We start from the raw sequence: 27,976 nt of genomic DNA on the forward strand, positions 1-27,976 counted from the left end.
GTCAAGCATGCTGGCTCTCGACAGGGAGAGCAGGGCCAGGACAGACCTTCTGGAAGCTGCCGTCCCTCCAGGCTTATACCCCCAGGGCACTTGGTGCCCTGCCTATCTTCTCCCAGCCACTGCCCAGCCACAGGCAGGCCCTGAGCTTCCCACACTCCAAAGCATACTGCCTGGTTGATGATTTGTTTTATGGGGTGGAGGCCGGTTGTTGGGTGCCGGCCCAAGCCCCGAAGCCCCTGTCTCTGCTTCTGCCTGCAGTCGGAACCTTCCGGGTTCCTGAGGACTTCCAGGAGCGCGTAGAGCAGCAGTGCATCGGGTCCACCACCCAGCTGCTGGCCCAGACTGACTTCCTGCCTCAGGCCTATGAGCCCAAGGTGCAGGTGCCTTTCCAGGTGCTGCCGGGCCAGCGCCCCCGAAAGATTGAGATCGAGAGGTACGGCTGGGTGGGCTGTGGGGAGACTGTCCGGGAGGCGGCACCCGCCCATCTCAGGGGTTGAGGAACTGCAGATCGCCAGGTGACATTGCTCATGGCAGAGTCTGTGCACAAGTGCTTGGATTAAAATCTTCTAGCCCTTACTTTGAGTTAGTATCAGGAAAAAAAAGAAAAAAAAATCTTCTAGCCCTTTGGTCTCTTAATAGGAACAATTTACATATTATGTAATTGGGGAAGGTGGCATTGAGGTCAACGAATGGGACTGCAGGGCAGGACAGAAGGACAATTGGAGCCCAGGACACCAGCCCTGGCCACTTCATCACTTCCTGATGAGTCCCAGAGGGGTGGAGGGCTCCAAAAGGGTCTCTTGGCCACGCCCCTGCCCCCACAACCCCATAGGGCCTTGTGGACACACATGGAGCCACCTCACATGAGCCAAGCCATTCTGAGGTCCCCTCCCTGCCCTTGACCAGGAGGAAACAGCAGTATCTGAGCCTGGACATTGAGCAGTTGCTGTCCAGCCAGGGCATCGACTCCAACAAGCTCATGCCCAGACACTCGGACCCCCAGCACCGCCAAACCATCGAACAGGGCAATGACCCACTCTTCCCCATCTACCTCCCACTGAAGGTGAGCCGGGCTTCCGTAGATGGTTGATGGACAGGGTTGCAGAGGTACAGGACCCCAGCAGAGGCCCCAGAGTCAGATCTGAAAGGGGATTCTCATGCCAGTCACCAGCACTCTCTTGTCAAACAGGCAGGTCAATAATAGGAACCCATCCCAGGTACTTTGAGCATCCTAGATGGGGCAGGAGGGGCCTCCAGCCCCCCTAGAATGCTGAGTCTTTGCTTCTTCCCTGGGAGCCTGAGCAGCCTGTATGCCTGGCCTTAGCCTCCATGCCACCCATGGGCAAACTAGATGCAGCCCAGCTGGACTGTGGAGTAGTCCTCCCTGACCAGGGCCCACCTTGGGGTAGGGAGCTCTTTCTGGGCTCACTGAAATGGGAAGAGCAGGGATGGAGGAAGGAATCAGTGCCATCTCCTTTGGGTATAAATGGGGAAACTGAATCCAGGGAGGAGAAAGAGGGAGTGTGGCCTGGCTCTGGCTTTCACCCACCTCCCCTCCCTTCCTCTCTGTGGCCCTGAGTGTCTCTTGCCTGGTGATCCCTGTGAGAAGGTAAATCTGAGTGTAGCCAAGGGCTGCCTCCTGACAGCCCTGAATCTTACCATTTCCAAGTTGGGGTGGGGTCCCCAGGAAAACCCAAGGGCCGCCTCTTCCCTTGGGCCTGAGCTAGGTGGCCCTGGGCAGTGGGAGAAAGAACCCACCGCCTGTTCTGGGTCCCTGGACATCTCTCTGCCTGAGCCTCAGCTGGCTTGGCTAGACGGGGATCCAGGGTTTCACCCAACCAGATGCTATGTATCCCTGGAGCAGCAGTGGAGAGGGTCTGCCCCCAGCTCTAGCCTGCAGCTCTCTTACCTGGGGAAGGGGCTACTTAAGCAACCCATCCTTTGGGACACCCAGCCCCACCGGGACCCCACTAGAGGAGCTGCTTCCTCCCGCTGTTGGCCTGCTTTCTTCCAGGTATTTGACAATGAGGAGTTTGACTGCCGGACTCCCAGAGAGTGGATCAACATGGGCTTGGAGCCAGGGTCTCTGGACAGGAAACCTGTTCCGGGAAAAGCCCTCCTGCCCACTGATGACTTCCTGGGGCATGGTGAGCAGGGCCAGTCTGGAGTGGGGGCACCATCTCATTCTAGTAGCAGCTCTGCCACGGACTCCTGGGCTCCCCTGGGACCCGGCAGCCATGGGAGGTGAGGGGTCTTTTAAAACCTCTCTGCTGGGAGATGGGCCTAGGAGCTGGCCTCACAGAGCAGGAAATGCAGTGAGAGCATCACCGGGAGAGCTGGAAAAGGGACAGCTGGATGGTGTCTAGTGTTTTGAAAAATCTTTGATTTATTGGTAATAAAATATGTACAGGCTCATTGGGCATGTTGAAACATGCACGACGGGCACAGTTCCACTCTCCATCCCTCCACCCAGAAGCCCCATTGTTGCAGCTCTGACTATGGCCTCTCAGCTTTCACTTCTGTGTGCACAACACACACTTCTCACAAACACATGTCCCCATTGTCACACACATTCACAAGCACACTGTCACACATCGTCACACACATTCACAAGCACACTCACTGTCACACATCATCACACACATTCACTGTCACACATCGTCACACATTCACAAACACTGTCACACATTGTCATACACATTCACAAGCACACTCACTGTCACACATCATCACACACATTCACAAGCACACTCACTGTCACACCCCCGACAGCTGCACCCATCTACACATTTTCACCACACAGAAGCACATGTGCCTACTGTCACCCATTCACAAGCACAGTCCCACCTCACCCATGCCCACGTGATGCCACACAGGTTTGCCTTGTCTTGGCCTTGTCTGTATCTGCCCAGGGAGTGCCCCTGGCTGCTTGTTTGGCCTCAGGCAGCCCCAGTGGCTGTGGAGGCTCTCCCATTTCCTGCTGTGGGAAGCAGTGCCAGGTGGACATCCACAGCTGCCATGTTGGCCTGCACAGCTGGGTCTCGGTGCAGCATCCCAGGAAGGTCTGGGTCATCATTTGGGAAGTTGGAGGTGGCTGTTCCCCTGTGCAGGGCTGAAGGCTGCTCTGCTCCCTGCCTGGTGTGTGAGCCAGATGCTGTGAGTGGGGAGTGGGCCCAGTGGGCCAGCTCCAGGTGGGAGGCAGGATTGTGAGAGCCACGACTGGTTTTAAGACTGTGCAGTGAGTCCATTGAGCAGCCTGTAAATTTATGTTTCATTTTAAAAACATGTTAATGCTGGAATCAATTTCTCTGAACTAGACAAGAAGCCCAGAATGTTCCCTTTACTTTGGACTTAATTACAAAAATAATTTAACTCAATTGTTCCCAGATCTCCAATTCCTGGTGATAAAACCAGAAGGTTTGGGGCTGCATTAACCTTAAATGCACCGTGTTCCAGGCTCCCCCGAGACGCTCTGCTTGCACCCCCTCACATGGCCCTGGTTTTGGGTGGTGGCACGGTGGGGAGGAGGGGTGAGCAGGGAGGGGCTCTGCCGGGGACCTCTTGTTTTCTGCTGGGGGCTTCCAGTGACATCTTTTCATCTGAGCTGAGCCAAGACGTGGCCAGCATTTTCAGAAAGGGAACCTACTAGGAAGGGAAGGGAAGGGAAGAGCAAACCAGAGAAGCAAAATGGATGAGCTACAGGCCTCCTTTACTTATCCTTTACTCAGCTAGCTGTGTCAACAGGTAGGGAGCATTTCCTGGGAATTCTAGCCCTTCCTTCCTCAACCCAGTCTGTAGAACTCATTTTAAAAAAAAAATCTTTTTTTTTTTTTTTGAGACACAGTCTTGCTCTTTCACCCAGGCTGGAGTGTGCAGTGGCGCAATCTCGGCTCACTGCAACCTCCACCTCCCAGGTTTAAACAACGCTCATGCCTCAGCCTCCAGAAGAGCTGGGACTGCAGGTGTACACCACACCACTACTCCCGGCTAATTTTTTTGTATTTTAGTAGAGACAGAATTTCACCATGTTGCCCAAGGTGGTCTCGAACTCCTGAGCTCAGGCAATCCACCTGCCTCTGCCTCCCAAAGTGCTGGGATTACAGACGTGAGCCACTGCACCCGGCCTCAGTTTGTTTTTAAGCCACTATGTATTGCGGCTGCTCTGCTGGGCATCATGTGTGTGCATCTTTCTTCTGCAAAAGTTTATCAAACATCTGCGATGTACCAGTTTCCATTCTAGGCCCAGGGACACAGCTGTGACCAAGATGGGACAAAGTGGCTTCTGCCCTTATTCAGCCACGAACCAGAAGCTGATACGTAAATAGTGTGACTTTTGGCACTGTGAAGGACAGGACGGGTTAACAAGTCAGAGAGTGCCTGGGACAGAGGTGCCATTTTAGGTGCAGAGGCTTCTTCTTGGTGAAGGGAACAACCAGCAGTGAGGCGACCTGAGTGGAGAGTGTTCCAGGCCAAGGGCACAACCAGGGCAGAGGCTCTGCCACAGAACAAGGTCCAAAGCCACAGGAATGGCCGGGTGTGGGGGCTCACGCCTGTAATCCCAGCAGTCTGGGAGGCCGAGGCAGGTGGGTCACAAGGTCAGGAGTTCAAGACCAGCCTGGCCAACATGGTGAAACTCTGTCTCTACTTAAAATACAAAAATTAGCTGGGCGTGGCATACGCCTGTAATCCCAGCTATTCTGGAGGCTGAGGCAGGAGAATTGCTTGAACTGGAACCCAGGAGGCAGAGGCTGCAGTGAGCCAAGATCCTGTCATTGCACTCCAGCCTGGGCTACAGAGCGAGAATTCATCTCAAAAAAAAAAAAGAAAGAAAGAAAGAAAGAAAGAAAAAGTCACAACAATAGCCAGATCTCCAGTGTGGCTGGAGAGAAAAGGGTGAGGGGTCGCAGTGGGAGGTGAGCTGAAGTGGGCGCAGGCTTTCAGCCCAGGAAACTGGTAGGAGGCCCATCCTGACCGAAGAGCAGCTCCTGCCCTGCCGTGCCCTGTTCTCAGATGAGGGGCCCAGGGACTGAACAGCCAGGGGCAGCCTATGGGGAGGGCTTCACCCTGGCCTTGGTCACTTTGAAGGGGTTCCAGCTCATCCATGACCTTTACAGCTGGGTTCTCAGCAGGTCTCCCGTTAGCTTAGGGCTTTCGTGCCTTCTGTCCCAGTCTCCAATTGGCCTGTGTGTCTCTCTGTCCTGGTGGAGGTTGTGCTGAGCACCAGGGCAGAGAAGCCTGGTCTTTCTGGCTCCTCCTGCAGCCTGGGGTTCCTCAGAGGCCAGCTCAGCTGGGAGGAAGCAGGGCCCTGGCTCTGCTGGAGCAGAAGGGGGCATCCCGGTGGGAGAAACACCAGCCTGGTGACCTCCGAGACTCATTCCCAGCACTGCTGCCTGCACTCAGAGGCCCCTTCCTGCGCCCATGACAGATGGCACTGGTGGGGTTTTCCCTCCTGTTTCAGAGGACCCCAAGAATCCGAAGCTAATGTACAAATGGTGCGAAGTAGGCGTCCTGGACTACAACGAGGAGAAGAAGCTATACCTGGTACACAAGACAGACGAGAAAGGCCTGGTGCGAGATGAGATGGGAAGGCCCATCTTGAATGCAGGGGTCACCCCTGAAGGTACAAGCTCCTGCCGCTGCCCCAGGCAGACCCCCAGCTCGGTCCTGGCCGGCCTGCGACTGAGGCCAACCCTGCCCAGGGCACTGCCAGACCAGGTCTGGATTCTACTTTGCTCTGTTTGCCCAACACCCTGACCAGTAAGGACCAGGGGACTCATCACTCAGAGACCCCAGAAAGGGCAAGTAGCTGTTATTTGGCATGTAAGCTCTGAGCCCAAGTCCCATGAATTAGCGATGCCTACCCTGGGTGGGGCATCAAGGGATGGGCACTTGAATAGCCATGCCTGTATAACTCCCCTCCCCTCCCCCCTCCTTCCCTCCCCCCTCCTTCCCTCCCCCCTCCTTCCTTCCCCTGTTCCCCCTCCCCTCCCCTCCCCTCCTCTCTTTTCTTTTTGAGATGAACTCTCCCTCTGTCGCCCAGGCTGGAGTGCAGTGGTACAATCTCAGCTCACTGCAACCTCTACCTCCCAGGTTCAAGTGATTCTCATGCCTCAGTCTTCCAAGTAGCCAGGATCACAGGCGCCTGCCACCATGCCCAGCTAATTTTTTGTATTTTTAGTAGAGACAGGGTTTTACCATGGTGGACAGATTGGTCTCAAACTCCTAGCCTCAAATGATCCACCTACCTAGGCCTCCCAAAGTGCTGGGATTACAGGCGTGAGCCCACGCTTGGCCTTGTCTAAGCACTTTCACATCTGCCCATGACACTCTGTGAGATGGGCCAGGCAAGGAATGTCATCATGCCCATTTCACAGATGCAACCGGGAGTCCGAAGAGGGAAACAACTTGTTGAGGGCCACTGGTCGTCAGCAGCACAGCCAGCTAGAACCTAGTGCTTCAGTTCAGAAAGCCTGACTGTGTGTCCCCTTCTCTCTCCCACCCGGCCCTCAGGAAGGCCACCCCTTCAGGTCTGTCAGTACTGGGTGCCACGGATCCAGCTTCTCTTCTGCGCTGAGGACCCTTGCGTGTTCACGCAACGTGTGGTCCAGGCCAACGCCTTACGCAAGAACACGGAGGCACTGCTGCTCTACAACCTGTATGTGGACTGCATGCCCTCTGATGGCCAGCGCGTCATCAGTGATCAGAGCCTGAGCAAGATCAAGCAGTGGGCCCTGAGCACGCCCAGGATGCACAAAGGCCCCTCGTGAGTTCCTGCTCAGCCTTTCCCATGCCTGGGCATTTCCTCCTCCGGGGAGCCTTCCATGGGTGGTTGGTGCTCCTCCAGGGTGGAGCTCCCTCAGGGCTCATCTGTTTGAGACTGTCCTGCCTATTGCCATATGAATTTATTGGGGACCCAAACAATTTTTTGTTCATCTCTAGATCCCTCATTATCAATATGAACTCGTAGATTCTTATTTTATTCAAAGGGTTACAACTGAGTACTTTCAAAAATGTTTGATGCTCAATTGTCCCAGATTTGGCCAGTGGGAGACTTTTCAAGCTAATTCCTGTGTCCTTTTACCATGTTCCCATCATTCTTCAAAACCATTGGATGATGATTTATTAGCAAGGTGACCCTAAGATAACTTTACTTTCTGGCACAGCAAGAATTTCCAGGCTCATTGTGTACTTTCCCAGGTCCAGTCCTGAAACCAAATGTTTCTCCAAGGAAGTTCCTTTTGCTTATTATTTTAGTTTATTTTTTGAGACAGGTTCTCACTCTGTCACCTATGCTGGAGTTCCTGGAGTGCAGTGGCGCCATCTTGGCTCGCTGTAGCCTCAGTTTCCTGGGCTCAAGCAATCCTCCCACCTCATCCTCCCGAGTAGCTGAGATTTCAGGCATGTAACACCACATCTGGCTAATTTTGTTTATTTTTTGTAGAGACAGATCTCCCTATGTTGCCCCGGCTGGTTTTGAATGCCTGCGCTTAAGTAATTCTCCCATCTTGGCTTCCCAAAGTGTTGAAATTATAGGTGTGGGCCACTATGCCTGGGTGGAAGTTCCTTTTAGTTGAGGAATGATAATTAGAAGCCAAGATCTGGACATTAGATGTACTCATTGCTACTGAGATTTCATTGCTTCGAGACTCCCACAGCAGACAGATCTGGGAAACATATATACAGATGGTCCCCAATTTATGATGGTTTGACTTACCATTTTTTCTTTCTCCTTTTTTTTTTTTTTTTTTGAGATGAAATCTTACTCTGTTGCCCAAGCTGGAGTGCAGTGGCGTGATCTCAGCTCATTGCAACCTCCACCTCCCGGGTTCAAGTGATTCTTCTGCCTCAGCCTCCCAAGTAGCTGGGACTATAGGCGTGTGTTACCACGCCTGGCTAATTTCTTGTATTTTTAGTAGAGATGGAGTTTCACCGTGTTATCCAGGATGGTCTCAATCTCTTGACCTCATGATCTGCCTGTCTGGGCTTCCCAAAGTGCTGTGCTGGGATTACAGGTGTGAGCCACCACACCAGTCTTTTTTTTTTTTTTTGAGACGGAGTTTCACTCTTGTCGCCCAGGCTGTAGTACAGTGGCTTGATCTCGGCTCACTGCAACCTCCACCTCCTGGGTTCAAGAGATTCTCTTGCCTCAGCCACATGGGTAGCTGGGATTACAGGTACCTGCCACCATGCCCAGCCAATTTTTGTATTTTTAGTAGAGATGAGGTTTCACCATTTGGCCAAGCTGAGCTCAAACTCCTGACCTCAGGTGATCCTCCCGCCTCAGCCTCCCAGAATGCTGGGATTATAGGCATGAGCCACCGTGCCTGACTGACTTACCATTTTCCAACTTTATGATGTTGCAAAAATGATATTCATTCAGTAGAAAATGTACTTCAAGCACCCATACAGCCAATCTTTTATTCATTTTCAGTACAGTATTTAATACATTTCAAGAAATTTTAAACACTTTATAAAGTGTTTAAATAGCTTTGGTTACATAATTTTGCCCATCTGTAGGCTAATGTAAGTGTTCTGAGCACATTTAAGGTAGGTTAGGCTAAACCATGGTGTTCAGTAGCTTAGGTGTATCAAGTGCATTTTAAACTTACAACAGGTTTAGTTGGAATGTAGCCCCACTGTAAGTAGAGAAGCATCTGTATATTTACAGTTACGCATCGCTTAATGATTGGGACATGTTCTGAGAAATTCATCATTAGGTGATTTCATCATTGTGCAAACACCATAGTGTGTACTGACACAGACCTAGATGATATAGCCAGCTGTACAGCCAGAATATATGGTACTGCCTAGTGCTCCCAGGCTATAAACCTATGCAGTGCGTGATTACTGAATACTGCAGGCAACTGTAACACAATGGCAAGTATTTGTGTATCTAAACATAGAAAAGGTACAATAAAAATACAGTATACAAGATAAAACATGGTACATCTATGTAGGGCACTCACCATGAATGGAGCTTGCAGGGCTGGAAGTTGCTCTGGTTGAGTGAGTGGTGAGTGAATGTGAAGACCTAGGATATTACTGTGTACTTTATAAACACTGTATATACTTAAGCTACACTAAGTTTATTTAAAATTTTTCTTTCTTCAATAATAAGTTAACCCAACACACCTTCGGGCCAGGCATGATGGCTTATGCCTGTAATCTGAGCACTTTGGGAGGCCAAGGTGGGTCGGCCACATTCAACACTAGCCTGGCCAACATGCCAAAACCCCATCTCTACTAAAAAAAAAATACAAAAATTAGCTGGGCACGGTGGCACACAACTGTAATACCAGCTACTTGGGAGGTTGAGGCACTAGAATTGCTTGAACCTAGGAGGCAGAGGTTTCAGTGAGCTGAGATCGTGCCACTGCACACCAGCATGGGTGACAGAGTGAGACTATCTAAACACACACACATATATATATATATATAATAAATAAATAAAACTTTAGCTTACTTTAACTTTTCCATTTTATAAACCTCTTTTTTTTTGAGATGGAGTCTCACTCTGTCACCAGGCTGTAGTGCAGTAGCACAATCTTGGATCACTGCAACCTCTGCCTCCCGGGTTCAAGAAATTTTTGTCTCAGCCTCCCAAGTAGCTGGGACTACAGGTGCACGCCACCACACTCAGCTAATTTTTGTATTTTTAAAAAATTTTGTATTTAAAAAAAAAAGAGTCAAAAAGTTTCTTAAAAAATTAAGGCCAGGCGCAGTGGCTCACACCTGTAATGCCAGTACTTTGGGAGGCTAAGGGGGGCAGATCATGAGGCCAAGAGATCAAGACCATCCTGGCCAACATGATGAAACTCTGTCTTGACTCTTTTATAATAACATAAAATTTTTTTTTAAAGGTTGGATGCAGTGGCTCATACCGGTAATCCCAGCACTTTGGGAGGCTTAGGTGGGTGGATCACTTGAGGTCAGGAGTTCAAGACCAGCCTGGCCAACATAGTGAAATCTTGTTTCTACTAAAAATACAAAACTTAGCCGGGCGTGATGGCATGTGCCTGTAATCCCAGCTACCCAGGAGGCTTAGACAAGAGAATCTTTTGAACCCAGGGAGGTTGCAGTGAGCCAAGATGGTGCCTCTGCACTCCAGCCTGGGTGACAGATGAGACTCTGTCTCAAAATCTATATATATATATTTTTCTTAAATTCTTATTCTATAAGCTTTTTATTAAAAAATTGATTTTTTTGATTTTTAAACATTTTTGTTAAAAACAAAGACACAAGAACACACATTAGCTTAGGCCTGCACAGGGTCTGGGTCATCAATATCACTGTCTTCCAGCTCTACATCTTGTCCCAGTGTCTTCAGGGACAGTAACATGCATGGAGCTGTCATCTTCTATGACTGTGGGATGCTTCCTGAAGGACCTGCCTGAGGCTGTTTCATAGTGAACTTAAAAAAAAATAAAAGGAGTACACTCTAAAATAACAATTAAAAAGTATAGTATAGGGTAGTAAATAAACCAGGAACATAGTCATTTATTACCATTATCACGTATTATGTTCTGTACATAACCATACGTGCTATGCTTTTATATGACTGGCTGCAGTAGGTTTGTTTACACCAGCATAACCATAAACACATGAGTAATGTGTTGTGTTATGACATTACGATGGCCATGATGTCACTAAGAAATGGGAATTTTTTGACTCCATTATAATCTTATGGGACCACCATCATATATGCAATCTGTAACCAAAATATCATTATTTAGCATATGACTGTATGTATATGACTCAAAATAGCTATTGCTCAAAAAACTATACACAGAGATCTGTCACTTTCCACCTCCCCATCCTGTCCATGTTCCCCATCTTTCCCACTGTGTTCCTACCACATGCCCACAGGTAACCAATATCAATAGTTTCTGGTTTATCCTTTCTGTGTTTTTTATTGCACAAATGAGCAGAAACATGTATATTTTAGACATATATATGTTTTCTTATACTTGTTTCTTTCTTACGTGAAGGGTAGCATGCTATAGATATTCTTTTGCACATTGAATTGTCTTGGCATCCTTGTTAAAAATCATTTGACTGGCCGGGCACAGTGGCTCACACCTGTAATATTAACACTTTGGGAGGCCAAGGGGGTGGATCAGCTGAAGTCAGGAGTTCGAGACCAGCCTGGCCAACATCATGTAACCCCATCTCTACTAAAAATACAAAAATTAGCTGGGCATGGTGGCACATGCCTGTAGCCCCAACTACTCAGGAGGCTGAGGCACGAGAATCATTTGAACCCAGGAGGCAGAGGTTGCAGTGACCCAAGATCGCACCACTGCTCTCCAGCCTAGGTGACAGAGCAAGATTCCATCTCAAAAAAAAAAAAAGAAATAAAGAAATTGGTCTATTTTAATCTTTCTACTTCTAATGGAGTCATTTTCATATACATTGTTTCTCTAGAAAATTATCCATCTTATATCTGTTTTGAAATATATTTGCATATAATTCTGTAAAGTTGTTTTTTATTTTCAATTTTTTTCTGGTTTAATATTTACTGCTCCTAATTACTCTTATTTTGTAGAGTCATGCTCTCTTCCTGTTTCTTTCTGGTTTTGGATTATTAAGTTACTTAGTAGCTTGTATTTTTTTTTGTTGTTGTTTTTGAGACAGAGTTTAGCTCTTGTTGCCCAGGCTAGAGTGCAATGGCACAATCTCAGCTCAGTGCAACCTCTGCCTTCTGGGTTCAAATGATTCTCCTGCCTCAGCCTTCTAAGTAGCTGGGATTACAGGCACCACACCCGGCTCATTTTTTATATTTTTAGTAGAGACGGGGTTTCACCACATTGGCCAGGCTGCTCTTGACCTCCTGACTTCAGGTGATCCACCTGCCTTGGTCCCTCAAAGTGCTGGAATTTCAGGTGTGAGCCACTGTGCCCAGCTCGATGTGTTAATTTAAAAAAGAGGATTTAGGTTTATTAATGTGATTGACTGCTTTTCTACATCTCCCTTATGAATTTCTACTTTTATCTTTATTTCCTTCCTTGTGCCATCTTGGCTTATCTGTTATGTTGTATAGTTTGTGTGTTGGGTGTGTGTGTGTGTGTGTGTGTGTGTGTATGCGTGCATGTATTAGGAATTTATTTCATTCTTAGTGACAAATGTGCTTGAGGCTATGAACTTTCTTCTGATAATTGCTTTAAAAGTAGTCCACAGATTCTGATACCTAGTATTTCACTTTTTTTTCTCTTGAGACGGGGTTTTGCTCTGTTGCTCAGGCCGGAGTGCAGTGGTGCAATCTCAACTCACTGCAAACTCCTCCTCCTGTGTTAAGCGATTTCTCCTGCCTCAGCCTCTGGAGTAGCTGGGATTACAGGTGCATGCCACCATGCCCGGCTCATTTTTGTATTTTCAGTAGAGACAAGGTTTCACCATGTTGGCCAGGTTGGTTTCAAACTCCTGACCTCAGGTGATTCGCCTGCCTTGGCCTCCCAAATTGCTGAGATTACAGTTGTGAGCCACCGTACCTGGCCCTTTTGCCCATTTCTCAAATGGGATTATTCATTTTTTCCTTGTTCAATTGTTTAAGTTACTTATAGATTCTGGATATTAGACTTCTGTCAGATGCATAGTTTCTGAATATTTTCTCCAATTCTGCAGGTTGTCTGTTTTCTCTGTTGATAGTTTATTTTGCTGTGCAAAAGCTCTTTAATTAGGTCCCACTCTTCAATTTTTGTTTTTGTTGCAATTGCTTTTGAGGACTTAGTCATAAATTCTTTCCCAAGGCCAATGTCCAGAATGCTGATTCCTGGGTTTTCTTCTAGGATTCTTAGAGTTTGAGGTCTGGCATTTAAATCTTTAATCCTGGCCAGACTAGATGGCTGACCCCTGCAATCCCAGCACTTTGGGAGGTTGAAGCAGGTGGATGGTTTGAACTCAGGAGTTCAAGATCAGCCTGGGCAACATGGTAAAACTCCATCTCTACAAAAAAAAAAAAAAAAAAAAAAATACATATACACACACACACACACACACACACACAGACACACAAACAAATATTAGCCAGGCATGGTGGGGGTGCACGTGTAATCCTAGCTCTTTGGGAGGCTGAGGTGGGAGGATCACTTGAACCTAGGAGGCGGAGGTTGCAGTGAGCCGAGCTGGTGCCACTGCACTCCAACCTGGGTGACAGAGCAAGACACTGTCTCAGGAAAAAAAAAAAAAACAAAAAAAAAACTTAAATCTTTAATTCATCTTGAGTTAATTTTTATTTATGGTGAAAGGTACTGGTCGGTTTCAACCTTCTGCATATGGCTAGCGAGCTATCCCAGCACTATTTATTGAATAGGGAGTCGTTTCCCCATTGCGCATTTTTGTCGACTTTGTTGAAGATCAGATGGTTTTAGGTGTGTGGCTTTATTTCTGGGCTTTCTATTCTGTTACATTGGCCTATGTGTCTGTTTTTGAACCAGTAACATGGTGTTGTGGTTACTCTAGCCTTGTAGTATAGTTTGAAGATAAGGTGATGCCTCCAGCTTTGTTCTTTTTGCTTAGGTTTGCTTTGGCTATTCAGGGTCTTTTAGGTTTCATATAAATTTTAGACTAATTTTTTCCTAGTTTTGTGAAAAATAACTTGGTAGTTTGATAGGAATTGTGTTGAATCTGTAGATTGCTTTAGACAGTATGGCCATATTAACAATATTGATTCTTCCAGTTCATTAACATGGAGTGTTTTTCCATTTGTTTATGTCATCTCTGAGTTCTTTTAGCAGTGTTTTGTAGTTCTTCTAGAGATCTTTCACCTCCTTGGTTAAATGTATCCCTAGGTAATTTTTTGTGGCAATCATAAATGAAATTGTATTCTTAATTTGGCTCTCAGCTTGTATGGAAATGCTCCCAATTCTTGTACATTGATTTTGTTTCCTGAAACTTTACTGAAGTTGTTTATCGGTTCCAGGAGCCTTTTGGTGGAGTTCTAATGCTCTTTGATCTGCATTTTACTTTGCTTGATATCAACATTGCAACCTGGCATCTTATTGTTTCATTTGTCCGATAAATCCCTGTATTTTGAGCCTTTTTGAACTAATTCGTTTTATATCAGTTTCTTACTTTCAGCATATAGTTTGGGTTTTATTTGTGAGCCAACTTCTTCTTGTAATAGGTGAGTTAAGCCCATTCACATTTATTGGTATGGCTAATAGGTTTGACCTCAACTCAGTCATATTACTTCGTGTTATAATCATTATGTGTATTGTAATACAATGCTGTGTTTCTTTCTCTACATGGTATGTTTTCTTAGTTCTTTCATTTAAAAAATTTATTTTGGCATTTAGGAAGGTTTATACCTTTATTTTAGTGGTTTCTTTTATAGTCTCCATTATCCTCTGCTTTCCTACTTAACCCTTTAATATCTGGCCTGTTTTATTTTTGTTGTTTGTTTTGTTTTGAGACAGGGTCTTGCTCTGTCACCCACGCTAGAGTGCAGTAGCACAATCATAGCTCATTTCAGCCTTGACCTTCTGGGCTCAAGCTATCCTCACACCTCAGCCTCCCAAGTAGCTGAGACCACAGATGTGATTAATTTTTGTATTTTTTTGTAGAGACAAGGTCTCCTGCTGTTGCCCAGGCTGGTCTCAAACTCTTGGGCTCAAGCAATCTGCTCACCTCAGCCTCCCAAAGTGCTGGGATTATAGGAGTGAGTCACCATGCTCAGCTCTACTTACTTATTTATTTTTTTGAGACAAAGTCTTGCTCTGTCACCCAGGCTGGAGTGCAATGGTGGCGATCTCTGCTCACTGCAACCTTTGCCCACCGTGTTCAAGCAATTCTCCTGCCTCAGCCTCCCAAGTAGCTGGGATTGCAGGCGCCCACCACCACGCCTGGCTAATTTTTGTATTTTTAGTAGAGATGGGGTTTCATCATGTTGGCCAGGCTGGTTTTGAACTTCTGACCTCAAATGATCCTCCTGCCTCGGCCTCCCAAAGTGCTGGTATTACAGGCATGAGCCACCGCACCTAGCCTCTACTTAATATTTTAACTATTAAAACATTATTACTATTTCTCCACACTCATCTCCACCTTTTTGTCTTAAATTTACAATAAACTCTGTTAAACGTGTCAGTCTTTTTTCTGAAGTTTACCGTCATCTCTTGGTTGTATAAAGTTCCTTTTCTAGTAGATTCCTGATGAAGAGCTCAAGGGTATAGGGTTCCTTGAGTTCTCACACATTTAAAACTTGAAGGGCAGCTTGACCAGATATAAAGTTCTTAGTTCACACTTTTATTCTATGAGTTTTAAAAAAAATGCTCCTCTTTGGTTGCCTTGCCTGTGTGTTGCTTTTAAGAGGTCTGAGGCCAGCCAGGCACACACCTGTAATCCCAGCACTTTGAGAGGCTGAGGTGGGCAGATCGCCTGAGGTCAGGAGTTCAAGACCAGCCTGGCCAACATGGTGAAACCCTGTCTCTACTAAAAATACAAAAATTAGCCAGGCATGGTCATGAGTGCTTGTAATCTCAGCTACTCAGGAGGCTGAGGCAGGAGAATCACTTGAACCTAGGAGGTGGAGGTTGCAGTGAGCTGAGATTGTGCCACTGCACTCCAGCCTGAGTGACAGAGGCAGACTCCATCTCAAAAAAAAAAAAAAAAAAAAAAGAAATTTCCCCTGAATTATAGTTTTGAATCTTGGTCCTGTTCCATTCTTTTGTTTTTCTTCATCAAGGATTCCATTATATATTTATATTTCCATATCTTTTTATATATTGCTGCTTCTTTGCCTATCTTCTAATTCAACCACTTTCTGACCCTTTTTAGTTATTTCTTTTTAATTTTATTTATTCATTTTATTTTTAGTCAGAGTCTGGCTCTGTCGCCAGGCTGGAGTGCAGTGGTAGAATCTCGTCTCACTGCAACCTCTGCCTCCCGAGTTCAAGCAATTCTCCTGCCTCAGCCTCCTGAGTAGCTGGGACTACAGGTGCGCACTACCACGCCCAGCAAAGTTTTGTATTTTCAGTAGAGACGGGGTTTCACCATGTTGGTCAGGCTGGTCCCAACCTCTTGACCTTGTGATCCGCCCTCCTCAGCCTCCCAAAGTGCTGGGATTACAGGCGTGAGCCACTGCGCCTGGCAATTTTATTTATTTTTAAAAATTGTGTTTTCTTTCATTTACTTCCTTTATTGTCTCTCATTTTTATTCTCTTGGTTATATCCTGCCTTTCTTCAATTTACTTCATTATGCTTTGATTTGACTATTTTCTCTTGGGCACCTTGTAATTTCACTTTCCTCCCTGGGATAATTTTATTTTCTATTTTTTCCTTGAGCTTGATTAAATCTCTTTTCTTACTGTTATTTGTCCATTTCTGTGTTTTCTTTTTGAATTTCTGATTCAGGATGGTTTTTCAGATGCCCAAACACTTGTTTTAGGCTATTTAGTTGAAGTGCTATGTTACAGTTCTCTTCTGCTTGGTCCTTGTTTATTTTTTTAGAACTGATGAGAATTTTATCAGTTAAGATGCTCTCGTCTTCTCAAGCGTCCAAACAAAGCTAAACAATGCTTTCTTTTGCTTATAGAAAAAAATGTAGTCGGCGTTCACCTGTTCATTTCAGGATTTGGAGTCATTTGCAAGCTTTCCAGTTCAAGGGCGCCCTCTTCTGTCAGTATTGCACACTAGTTGTTTTTGTTTTTTAAATGGGGTGTGTGTGTGTGTGTGTGTGTGTGTGTGTGTGTGTGCGCGCGCGCGCGCACCCGCATGTGCTGGGGAGAGGGATGTGGGTCCTCCAAGGTTTTTGTTCTCTTATCTTGCAGAACTCAAGATTTCACTTTTGCTTCTTTTCCCTTCCCCTCCAGTCTGCAACGTACTCCTTTCCTTTTACCTCCTGTCCTTTAAGTCATGCCTTTCAAAGAATACTGCCTTGAATTGCATGCCCTTAAGTCCCTTCCTTGTAGTAAGTGCTCTGATTTACCAGGACACTTTTTCAGTATTTTTACAGCCAGGGTTACTTTCTCTTTTTTTGAGATGCACTCTTTCGCCCAGGCTGGAGTGCCGTGGCACAATCACAGCTAACTATAGCCTCAAACTCTTGGGCTCAAATAATCCTCCTACCTCAGCCTCCCACCTATGCCACACACCCGCTCATTTTTTTATTTTTTGTAGAGATGAGGTCTCATTCTGTTGTCTGGGCTGGTCTCAAACTCCTGGGCTCACATGATCCATCCACATTGGCCTCCCAAAGTGCTAGGATGAAAGGCGCGAGGCACTGCACCTGACCTGGGTTACTTTCTCTTTCTGGTAGGATTTTATGTATGTATGTATTTATTTATTATATATTTTTTTGAGACGAACTCTTGTTCTATGATCCAGTCTGGAGTGCGGTGGTGTGATCTCAGCTCACTGCAAACTCTGCCCTCTGGGTTCAAATGATTCTCCTGCATCAGTCTCCCGAGTAGCTGGGACTACAAGCACTCACCACCACGCCCGGCTAATTTTTGTACTTTTAGTAGAGACAGGGTTGTGTTGGCCAGGCTGGTCTTGAACTCCCGACCTAAGGTGATCTACCCGCCTCAGCCTCTCAAAGTGTTGGGATTACAGGTGTGAGCCACCCCACCCAGCCTCAGGTAGGATTTTAGATCTGTCTTAGGGCTACCACTATTTCCCTCTTCAGTTTTCCTTAGCCTGCCCTTGTTCTCTGTGAAAACTTGCAACAAGAGTGTGAGAGACAGCTCACTGGAGATTAATGTTTATTTTTAAATTTAAAGACAATTTGAAATTTAGGCATTCTTCTTATTCTAGTTGTGCTAGAGATGTGGGTTTTGGTAGTGTTAGTTTTTCCTTCCCTTTCTTCCTTCCTTCTTTCCTTCCTTCCTTCCTTCCTTCCTTCCTTCCTTCCTTCCTTCCTTCCTTCCTTCCAAGGATATATTGGGAGATTTGAATCAATGTAGCCACCTTACCTTTGCTGTCCGGAATTCTGTTTCTTGAATTTTATTCAATTTATAATGTTTTTGGCTTTAAGTATCAAAGATGCTGGTCTCGGGTTGGCTTAGACAGCAGGGAAGCATGTTACTGTACCTGCAGCAGGAAAAGCACTGCAGCACGTCCCCGGGTTGGTGCCTCAGGGCTCTGCCTCCAGTGTATGTGGCTTCATCTTCAGGCATGAGGGCAGCGGCAGTTTCATGAGCACAGTAAGGGTTGTCTTAGATTGGGTTCCTTAGAAGCAGATCCTGATTTGGGGATTCTTGTGTAAGCGATTGACAAAATCCTCTCAGAAGAAATCTATAAGGAAGTGAGGGAAGCAGGATATAATAGAAGAAGCTGCTGGTGAAATATGATTTTAGAAGTCTAGCCTCAGCTTGATCCTGTGGGAAACTCTGAAGCAAGCATGGCACCACTGAATTTGTCCTGGAGGGAGCCAGAATAAGAGAGCTTGACTTTTTTTTTTTTTTAGACAGGGTCTTGCTCTGTCCCCCAGGCTAGAGTGCAGTGGAGCAATCTTAGCTGACTGCAGAGGGCTTGACTTTTATATCTCTGCATAAGTGGTTGATCATAACTGGGACGTGTTCCCCTTCCTAAACTAACTGCAGTTGGGGTAAGCTCCACATGATTGGTTCGAACTAGCTGAGATGTACCCCTGGAGCTGGGGCTGGCTGTGTCATCTTTCCCTGAGTCTAGTGAGGAGGTACTGAATTCTGGAACAAAATTGAGGAAGAAGGGAGGGAGTGGATTTCAGGCCAGCAAGTAGCCATGTGTGGAAGTACCCATCTTGTGCCAGGCACTGGGGACATAGCAGTGAACATTTCCAACAAAGAGCCTGCACCCTGGGGACTCAGCCTGGCCAGGAAGACAGACAATGAGCAATCTGGGTGATTCAGCGTTCCGATAAGTACTGTGAAGACCAAGCGAGAGAAGGGAATAGAGGTGTCTCAGAAGGGCTTCTATTAGGTGGTCAGGGAAAGCCTCCCCGACAGAGGTGGTAACATTTGAGCTGAGGTCTAAAACAGTAAGGGAAGAAGAGGATTCTGGCAGAGGGAACAGAAGTGCAGAGGCTGAGGTAGGGACATGTTTGCGGTACTTGAGGAGCAGGACAGGGTTACTGTGGCTGGGATGCAGAGAGAGATGTTGGTGGGGGAGGCTGGACCACGTGCAGGCTGGGGCAGAGACGCAGCCATGGACCGACAGTCTCTGCTCGTCATGGGTGGTACTGAGCAGAGGAGTGGTTTAATCATTTACCTGTTTAAAATATATCTTTCTCCCTTGCCAAGTGGAGAATGGGTTGTAAGGGGGCTAGTGTGGAAGCAGGGAGATCAGTGAAGAGACTCATGCCATAATCAGGCCAGAGACTATGATGGTGGCTTGAACCAGAATAGCAGCTGAGCAGCAGGGGAGAAAGAGATATATTTGAGGTTTCCTCAGAGGTGGAGCCAACGAGAGCTGCTAATGGACTAAATGCAAGCTCACCCCAGGTCTGGCGATTTCCAATCTCAGAGCCCAGTTCTAGGGTGAAGTGCAGGGGTCCCCCACCCTCGGGCGCAGTCGTGGTGTTGCGCAGCCTGAGCTCTCAGCACCTTCCAGGCTCTGCCATGATTGCTCGGTGAAAGCAAAGGAGCTCGGTGGCAGGCATCTTCCACTGAGCCATGGGCAGCGGGCGGGGATGCTGCAGGGGAGGTGCAGGCAGTGAGTGGGCAGCTCTCTGAGGCTTCCAGGCCCAGGACTTCCTGCACCCCATCCTACTGCTCTGGGGCCTGCCTTGGCTCGCAGAGACTGGCAACAGAAAATGGGGACAAGGGGCATGAAAGAAGCAGAGGAGGAGCACTTGGATGTTAGTGGCTCAGGGCCGAATGGGAGTGTGGCCATGAATCCAGAGGGGAAACCCTAAATGCGTGTCCCCAGGTCCATGCCAGAGCAGAGCCTGGCCCTGGCTGGGATTCACAGGGTGTGGAGCCCCTGACATCCCCGTCTCCTGTCTCCATGGGCAGGGTTCTAGAGCACCTTGGCAGTCTCGCCAGAGAAGTGAGCCTGGACTATGAGCGCAGCATGAACAAGATCAACTTTGACCACATTGTCTCTTCCAAGCCTGAGACCTTCTCCTACGTGACCCTCCCCAAGAAGGAGGAGGGGCAGGTGCCTGAACAAGGTGAGGGTCACTGGACCAAGACGGGCCCCATGGCCGTCCACCTAGCCAGAGCTGCCCCCCAACCCTCCCCTCCAGGATCGTCTGCTCTGCCACTGTGGGCATCGTCAGCCTGACACTCCCTGCCCCTCCCTTGTCTCCAGCACTCGTCCCACTTCTCCCAGCTGCCTGGAGGGTTCTGGACCAGAGGAAGGGGAAGAAGGCTCTTTTTTAACATATTAGTGGGAATTGCACAGAAGTAGCAAGGTGAACATGTACTAGGAAACAATGGTTCCACAGTAGATGGAAGGGGCTCTGCTGCTCTGACCTAGACAGTCCTTCTTCCTCTAGTAGCAAGAGAAGACTGAGTCTCAGAGCAGGATCCCGGGGCCCAAGAACGCTCCTTGCTTTGAGCTCCCCTGCCAACCTTCCTAGACTCAGCTTCCTGTGTGTCATGTACTCAAGATGCAGGGTCGGGTGTAGACAGTGGGCATTCCAAGAGGTCCTGGTACCCACATCTTCCTTCCTCGGTGCTCCAGGGCAGGCTGTGGACAGACGAGCTTGTGTGCAGCACAGGCGGGGTGGATGAGGAGGGGGTCCATGGTTTTCATCCACTTCTCAGAGGAGTCTGTGACTAAGGGGTCCTAGAAGGAATTCCTTTATCCATCTCAGAGTGGGCATCTCACTAAAGAGCTGCAGCACCACTCTGGCAAACTATGGGAAAAGTGGGGTTCTGGGAACACTAGTCCCTCTTCCAGGGAGAAGGCAGGAGTCACGGCCCTCCATTAAGCACCTGTAGATGTCCTGTGTCCTGGTGTGACCAGGCAGGGTCTGATCCTGGCCCTTGGCCACTACCCTTGCAGGGCTGGTGAGTGTCCCCAAGTACCCCTTCCGGGAGCAGAAGGAGGACTTCACCTTTGTGTCCCTGCTCACACGGCCGGAGGTCATCACGGCCCTCAGCAAGGTGAAGGCCCAGTGCAACAGTGTGACCACCATGTCCCTGTTCCACTCAAACCTCTCCAAGTACAGCCGCCTGGAGGAGTTTGAGCAGATCCAGTCACAGACCTTCTCCCAGGTTTGTGGGCATCAAGGGCACAGAGGGGCAAGTACAGGGCAGACCCTCAGAGCCGGCAGGCACAAGTCAGGGCCGCAGTGGAAGGCCCGAGTCAACAGGCCACGTGGTGAGGCTGTAAGCTCCTGCTTTTCTCAAAACCTGTCCTCAGCCTCTTCCTAGACCTTATTGGAGGCTGGGGTGGGGACTGAGGGTGACAGCTTATCTTGGAGAGAAAGGGAAAACCAGGGCAGGCTCTGTTTCCAATCCCTTTCCATCCCCTCTGTTTGCCTCTGAAGCAGACCCCTTGTCTTAGAAGGGGAGCAGGAACCTCAGGCACCTCCATGTTGACCTGCAGATTGGGGTATGATGGTGGTGGGGCCCCTCTTCTGTCTCTCTGCCTCATTCTCTGGGTGTGATGGGGGTGGGGCCCCTCTTCTGTCTCTCTGCCTCATTCTCTGTGTCTTTCCCTCTCAGTCTGTTTTTGTCTTGTTCTCTGTCTCTCTGCTTCTCTCTTGTCTCATTCTCTGGGTCTCTGTCTCTCATGGCTGGAGGGAAAGTCCTGCTTCTGCTGCCCCATCTTCCCTCTCTCCTTTCTTCCCTCCTTCCCCTGACCCCAGCAGCCCTGAACCCCCAGGATCATGTGAGGCTGTTGGTTGGCACAGTTTGGCAGTAGTTGGGGTAGGGGACATCCCTCCACAGTCAGATGAGCCCTGAGCCTCAAGTGCCCTGGTGCTTTGAGTCCCTGAGTATGGCTATAGGTGACGGGTCCCCAGGGTGGCCATGTGATGATGCCTGTGGCCACTCCAGGTGCAGATGTTCCTCAAGGACGGCTGGGTCAACTCGCTCAAGCTGGCCATGTGCAGCAGCCTGCATGACATGAGCAAGGGGTGGTACAACCTCTACGAGACCAACTGGGAGGTGTACCTGATGTCCAAGCTGCGCAAGCTGATGGAGCTGGTGAAGTACATGCTGCAGGACACACTGCGCTTCCTGGTGCAGGACTCGCTCGCCAGCTTCTCACAGTTCATCAGCGATGCCTGCTACAGCGTGCTCAACTGCACCAGCGACATGGTGTGGGGTGACGACTTAATTAACAGCCCCTATAGGTGGGGCCCGGCTGGGCAGAGGCACCTGTTGATACTGGAGCTGTTCCTTGCTAGGCCCCAGTGGTTGGGATGGAGCAGGGTGGAGGATGAGGGCCAGGGTGCCCATCCGTGCCAGGTCCCAGGCAGTAGGGAGAGCTGAGCTCCCTGCAGGCTGCTGGGCAGTGTCCCTCCAGCCCTGGCTTGCATTTCTTCTGGTGACCTTCACTCACTCGGTCATTGAGTTACTCAGTGGAGAAATATTATTTGAGCACTTGCCACGAACCAGGCACGGTTCTAAGGGAACAAGAGAGGCCCAGTCCCTGGTCTTATGGGGGAGACAGGCAGCAAACATAAATAAATACACGTAGTCTTTGCCAGTTTGGGCAGGGGCCATGATAGACACTGGGGGTGGGCCTTTGCCAGGGGGTCAGGGAGGAGATGACATCTGTGACAAGACCTGAGACATAAGAAGAAACTGGTTGTGATGGGACGTGAGGTGGAGGGAGGTACAGGCGGAGAGAGCAGCATGGGCAGAGACACTGAGGGGAGGACAGGCCTGGTGCTGCTCACTCCGCTTGAGGTCATCGCCCAGTTGAGGAAGGAAAGGCTGGTCACTGTGGCTGCAGTCGGGGAGGGCAGGGAGGGCTGCTCGGAATGCAGTGGGAGAGGTTGCAGGGACCAGGCCAGATCTCACGGTGCCTCCTGAAGTCTCAGCTGGGGGCTGGATTCATTCTAAGTACAGTCAGAAGCCATCAGAGGGCCCCAGCTGAGCTCCAGTCTTGGTTCTTGCTGCGTAGCAGAGATCGGAAGCCAAGGAAAATGGGTTCCCGGGGAGAGTGTGGGGGCCACAACACCTAGGTCCTGACAACCTCAACACAGGGGTGGGGGGCCTCCCTCTCTTGTGGTGCTCGTGGACCTCGGAGAATGTCAGGAGCTGAGGAATCTGTTTGGTCAGCCTGGGTCTTCCTCTCTGGCAACTTGGAGGTGTTTGGGAGGAAGGAGAAGTCAAGGACTGTGTATGGAGGGTCCGAGAGCCATAGCGCTGAGGAAGAGCAGAGGGCCGCCCCTGCACACAGGCCTCCTAGGCCTCTGCCCACAGTCAGCCCGCCATTGCCTGCAGGCCCCGGAAGAATCCCCTGTTCATCGTGGACCTGGTGCTGGACAGCTCTGGGGTGCACTATAGCACCCAACTGGAGCAGTTCGAGGCATCTCTGCTGAACCTCTTCGACAAGGGCATCCTGGCCACCCACGCCGTGCCCCAGCTGGAGAAGGTACACGCTGCAGCCTGAGCAGGCCCCAGGCCCTGGCTGCCTGGCTGCTGATGGCTCCGCGTGCTTCAGGGTGTTGCTGCAGTTCAGCTGTATCACAGGCCTCCTGTCGGGCAGGCAGCACACTCAGCCCTGTAACTCTCAAGTATCTCATTTAATCCTCATCACAGGCTGCACTGTGAGCTATTATTAACACACGCAGTCTGTAGGTGAGGCTTGGAAAAGTATGATAGCCTAGGATTGCATAGCTGCTAAAGTGTCAGAACTGTGATCTGAAGTCTGGTCTTGCTGGACCTCTGCTGCCAGGGCCAGATCCGACGCAGACCCCACATTCTTGATCCCATCCAGCTCCTGCCCTCTCTTCATCTCCGGAGGCGGTCACGGGCCGGCTTCCAATACAGAACCTCTGTCCAAAGCCCCCCCGACTAGTCACTGTTACTGCACACACACCCAGCTGCACACAGCCCACTTCCAGGCCCAAGAGCCCCGTAGCCCTAGCCCTTGTCTCCCCTGCTGGCCAGTCACAGCCTTCATGACCCGGTTGTCTTTTCTGCACCTTTCCTTGGCCCTGGGCTGAGTCAGGCCCAGGCAGGGGAAGATGCTGCCTGTTGGTGGGCCTCACAGGGCCTTCTGGCCTTGTAAAGAGACAGCACAGCAAAACCCCCTCCCCCTGCACCCCAACTCTCTGCGGCCACCATGCTATCCACAGGCTTCAGGCCACATCCTGCCCCTACTTGCCCTGCTCCTCGGTAGGAATCTCCGTCTCCAGCCCCTCTACTTCTTCCCCACCTGGCTCATCCAGCGCTGCCCCTCCCATGCCTTCCCTCGCAGCTGGTGATGGAGGACATCTTCATCAGTGGTGACCCCCTGCTGGAGTCGGTGGGCCTTCATGAGCCACTGGTGGAGGAGCTACGGGCCACCATTGCCAGTGCCATGGCCAAGGCCATGATCCCACTGCAGGCCTATGCCAAAGAGTACCGGAAGTACCTGGAGCTGAGCAACAACGACATTGCCACTTTCCTCAAGTGCGTACGTGTGCCCCTGCGCGTCGGCGGGTGTCCGTGTGTCGGCGTGTATGACTCCTGCCCACCCTGCTCACTGTCCTCTGCCCCCTCCCATGTGCTTGCTGTCCTCAGAGCCTACCAGACACAGGACCTGTCAGCCCAGGAGGTGCGGGAGGTGGTGCTCACCCACCTGCGGGAGAAGGAGATCCTGGACAGTTCGCTGCCCAGCAGCATCATCATCGGGCCTTTCTACATCAACACCGACAACATCAAGCAGAGCCTGTCCAAGAAGCGCAAGGCCCTGGCCACTTCCATGCTGGACATCCTTGCCAAGAACCTGCACAAGGAGGTGGACAGCGTAAGTGCCCACCCGCCCCACCTCAGTGACCACAGCAGCACACGCGCACCCTCACATACACGGCAAGATGTCCCCAGGCAGGGTCTGGGGTGTCTGCAGAGCCCAGGCGCCAAGGGAAGGAGCTGGAAACCCTGTCCCATCCCTGCCTGTCTGCAGGGAGCTGTCCCATATGGGAGGTCCCAGGAAACGGGGGTTTCTACCTCCTTCCCCAGACTTGTAGAGGCCTGGGAAGCCTCACGAAGGACACCCTTGATGGATTTGTTTCATGGAGCTAGGGAGTATGAGCGCAGGCCTCAGAAGCCCTGCGTGTATTGGTGGGGCCGGAAGAGGCTGGGAGGTTGAGGTGTGCCAGGTCACACCCTTGGCCCACTAACAGTCCTCAGCAACCCAGGGAGCCCACCAGGAGCACCGCTCTTGGAAAGCGCCACAGAGTATTGGGGTGGGGGGAACAGTTCCCTGTCAGGAGATGCTGGAGACCAAGGAGGAGGAGCAGGCCAGGGAAGGCAAGGGAGCAGCACGCTGCCCTCCCCAGCACCTCCTCCTGCTGCCAGATCTGCGAGGAGTTCCGCAGCATCAGTCGCAAGATCTACGAGAAGCCCAACAGCATTGAGGAGCTGGCTGAGCTGCGAGAGTGGATGAAGAGCATCCCGGAAAGGCTGGTGGGCCTGGAGGTGAGACAGGGGCCAGGAGGCACAGAACCAGTGTTAGAGTCTGAAGGCTGGGGCAGGCAGGGGCTGGGAAGTCAGGACCCAGGAGGCTGAGGGGGAGGTAACTGGACAGAGCACAGATGGGGTTTGGGGGCTGTGAGCCGGGGCTTCAAAACTCTGCTGTCTGGGGGTCGGGGGCTGGAAGCTGGACGTGTGGCTGCCATGGCTCTCGGAGTCCTGAGCCTGATGCTGCCCTTGAACCCTGGGCCTCCCCCTCAGCCCAGGCCTTTCCACTCTGAAAGAGAGCAGCCCCTCTCTAGTTCCTGTCTCTTTCGGGAGCCAGGTCGCAATTACCCACCCCATTCCCTGGCACATGTGCAGTTCACATTACCACCTGTCTGTGCAGGAGCGGATTATGAAGGTCATGGATGACTACCAGGTCATGGATGAATTCCTCTACAACCTCAGCTCAGATGACTTCAATGACAAGTGAGTGGGAGCTGGACCCCCATGCCAGGTGCGGGGTGGAGTGTGAGGGGAGCTGCTGAGCTGCGGAGGCTCCCAAATGCCCCACCTGCCACAGCCTGTGCAGTTTTCCCAGAAACGCCCCACCGAGATTCCAGAGGCCAGGGCTCCACACATGGCAAGGCCAGGGGTGGGGACCAGGCAGAGCTAGGTGGCCAGTGGAGCAGAAGGAATTCATTTGGACCTCTTGGCCTCAGGTGCTCCCCAACCTTGTCTCTGTCCCATCAGTAGCCAGAGACCCCACACCCAGCACTGCCTCACAGATGTTGGGGGCAGTCAGGACCATCAGGGTCCTGCCCAGGAGCCTGGAGACACTGGCAGACAGGGCACCTGGGTGCTCAGGGAGAACTCCCCCAGGGTCAGCGTCCATAGGCCAGCTTCAGGGGAAAGCCCCACATTCCACAGATCCCCTGTGTCAGCTGGGCAAAGGGAGTAGGTCTGACATGAAGGCAGCTGGCCTGAGGGCCCTGGCTAGAGACTGTGACTTTGCCTCCTCCAAGGAAAGACCCCTCTGGCCCCTGAGGCTTAAGAGTGGAACTCGACCCCACTCCTCTCACTTCCCCTTGGTCCTGGTCACTGCACTGGGCATGTTGGGTCTGCATCTCACTGGATGCAGACTGCAGCTCCCAGGGGGCAGGGCAGCCTCCCTGATGGTGGCGCTGGCTGCCTCCCAGCTCACCTGCACTTCCCAGCTGTCCAGCCCCAAGTGGCCTCCACAGCTGCCTGGATTTCCCCTGTTCCCCCTTCTCTCTGGCTGCCTGGGTGCCTGGTGGGATGCCCCTGCCTGGCCTTGCCACCTCACCACTTCAGCTGCGATATTTCTCCCAATCCCTACCCCTGTCCCAGCCAGATGGATTGCCAGCAACTGGCCTTCTAAGATCCTAGGGCAGATAGAGATGGTGCAGCAGCAGCATGTGGAGGATGAGGAGAAGTTCCGCAAAATCCAGATCATGGATCAGAACAACTTCCAGGAGAAGCTGGAAGGGCTACAGGTCGGGCACAGCTGCAGGCTTGGTGCTGGACACACCCTCCATCCCACCACACGCACGCATAGTTCTCCAGGGCTTGGTCTCACTTCTTGCATTCAGGAAGTGCTGAGTCAACGTGTGATGGGCGAGCAGATGGATGAATGAATAAATGGCTGAAAGAATGAACCTAAAGGCCAAAGAGATGCCTGGGCAGCAAGCTCCAGAAAGATTCAGAGTAGTAAAGACCCCAGCTCTTCTGTTGTGACCATGGTGGTCCAGTGGGCAGTGGGCCCAGCGTCAGGGCACTGGGTCTCCCCTGGCCCTGCTGTGTTACCACAGGGCAGTCAGCCTGCCTGTGATGGGCTAGGAATCTGCTCACTCCAGGAGAACAGCCTTCTTACACTGGGAGGAGTGGATGTCCTGGGACCTCTGGTTCCCTGGGGTTTGCATGGGAAGGCATGGACACAAATGAGGCTGCAGGGGCACCTGACCCACTGCTCCTTGGCCTGCAGCTGGTGGTAGCTGGCTTCTCCATCCACGTGGAGATTGCGCGAGCACATGAGATTGCCAACGAGGTGCGGCGCGTGAAGAAGCAGCTGAAGGACTGCCAGCAGCAGGCTGTGCTCTACAACAACCGCGAGCGCATCTTCAGCTTGCCCACCACCAACGTAGGCCTCCCGCAGGTGCCCTGCCCCTAAGCCCCCAGGCTCAAGGAAGCAGCTCATGTTGCAGCTGCCAGGTGGCAGGGCTCTGGCATTTGGGGGCAGGGTAGAGCAAGCTGCAGAATGGAGACAGCCCAACCCTGGCCCTCAGGTCGAGGAGGCCCCTGGGACCAGGCAGAGGGCCTGAGGGTCAGTCCAGGTCTGGTGCAACAGCTCAGAGCCCAGCTCTCGGGTGGGAAGAGAAGAAGGGAGACCAGGCCCAGGTCTGCGGGGGCAGGGGCAGGAACAGCAACCAGGAACAAGGGAGAGGGAGAAGACCTGGCCCAGAAGGGGCAGCATGGAG

The 27,976-nt window shown here is 50.5% G+C and overlaps 1 protein-coding gene across 1 annotated transcript in view; it reads left to right on the forward strand.

Moving 5' to 3' along the window:
* DNAH1 (dynein axonemal heavy chain 1) overlaps nt 1-27,976 on the forward strand; it is a 77,257-nt gene that overhangs the window by 4,163 nt on the left and 45,118 nt on the right. The window contains exons 4-18 of the mRNA XM_012460669.2: nt 259-433; nt 907-1,063; nt 2,015-2,147; nt 5,459-5,620; nt 6,511-6,763; nt 19,929-20,086; nt 20,926-21,137; nt 21,924-22,222; nt 23,322-23,472; nt 24,301-24,494; nt 24,606-24,831; nt 25,383-25,502; nt 25,885-25,967; nt 26,854-26,995; nt 27,484-27,639. Coding sequence (XP_012316092.2) covers nt 259-433; nt 907-1,063; nt 2,015-2,147; nt 5,459-5,620; nt 6,511-6,763; nt 19,929-20,086; nt 20,926-21,137; nt 21,924-22,222; nt 23,322-23,472; nt 24,301-24,494; nt 24,606-24,831; nt 25,383-25,502; nt 25,885-25,967; nt 26,854-26,995; nt 27,484-27,639 — 2,621 coding nt within the window. The remainder of the gene's footprint in view (nt 1-258; nt 434-906; nt 1,064-2,014; nt 2,148-5,458; nt 5,621-6,510; nt 6,764-19,928; nt 20,087-20,925; nt 21,138-21,923; nt 22,223-23,321; nt 23,473-24,300; nt 24,495-24,605; nt 24,832-25,382; nt 25,503-25,884; nt 25,968-26,853; nt 26,996-27,483; nt 27,640-27,976) is intronic.

This window comes from Aotus nancymaae, unplaced genomic scaffold, assembly GCF_030222135.1.
Source record: "Aotus nancymaae isolate 86718 unplaced genomic scaffold, 86718_ANA_hifiasm-v0.15.2.pri h1tg000067l, whole genome shotgun sequence".
Classification (NCBI taxonomy): Eukaryota; Metazoa; Chordata; class Mammalia; order Primates; family Aotidae; genus Aotus; species Aotus nancymaae.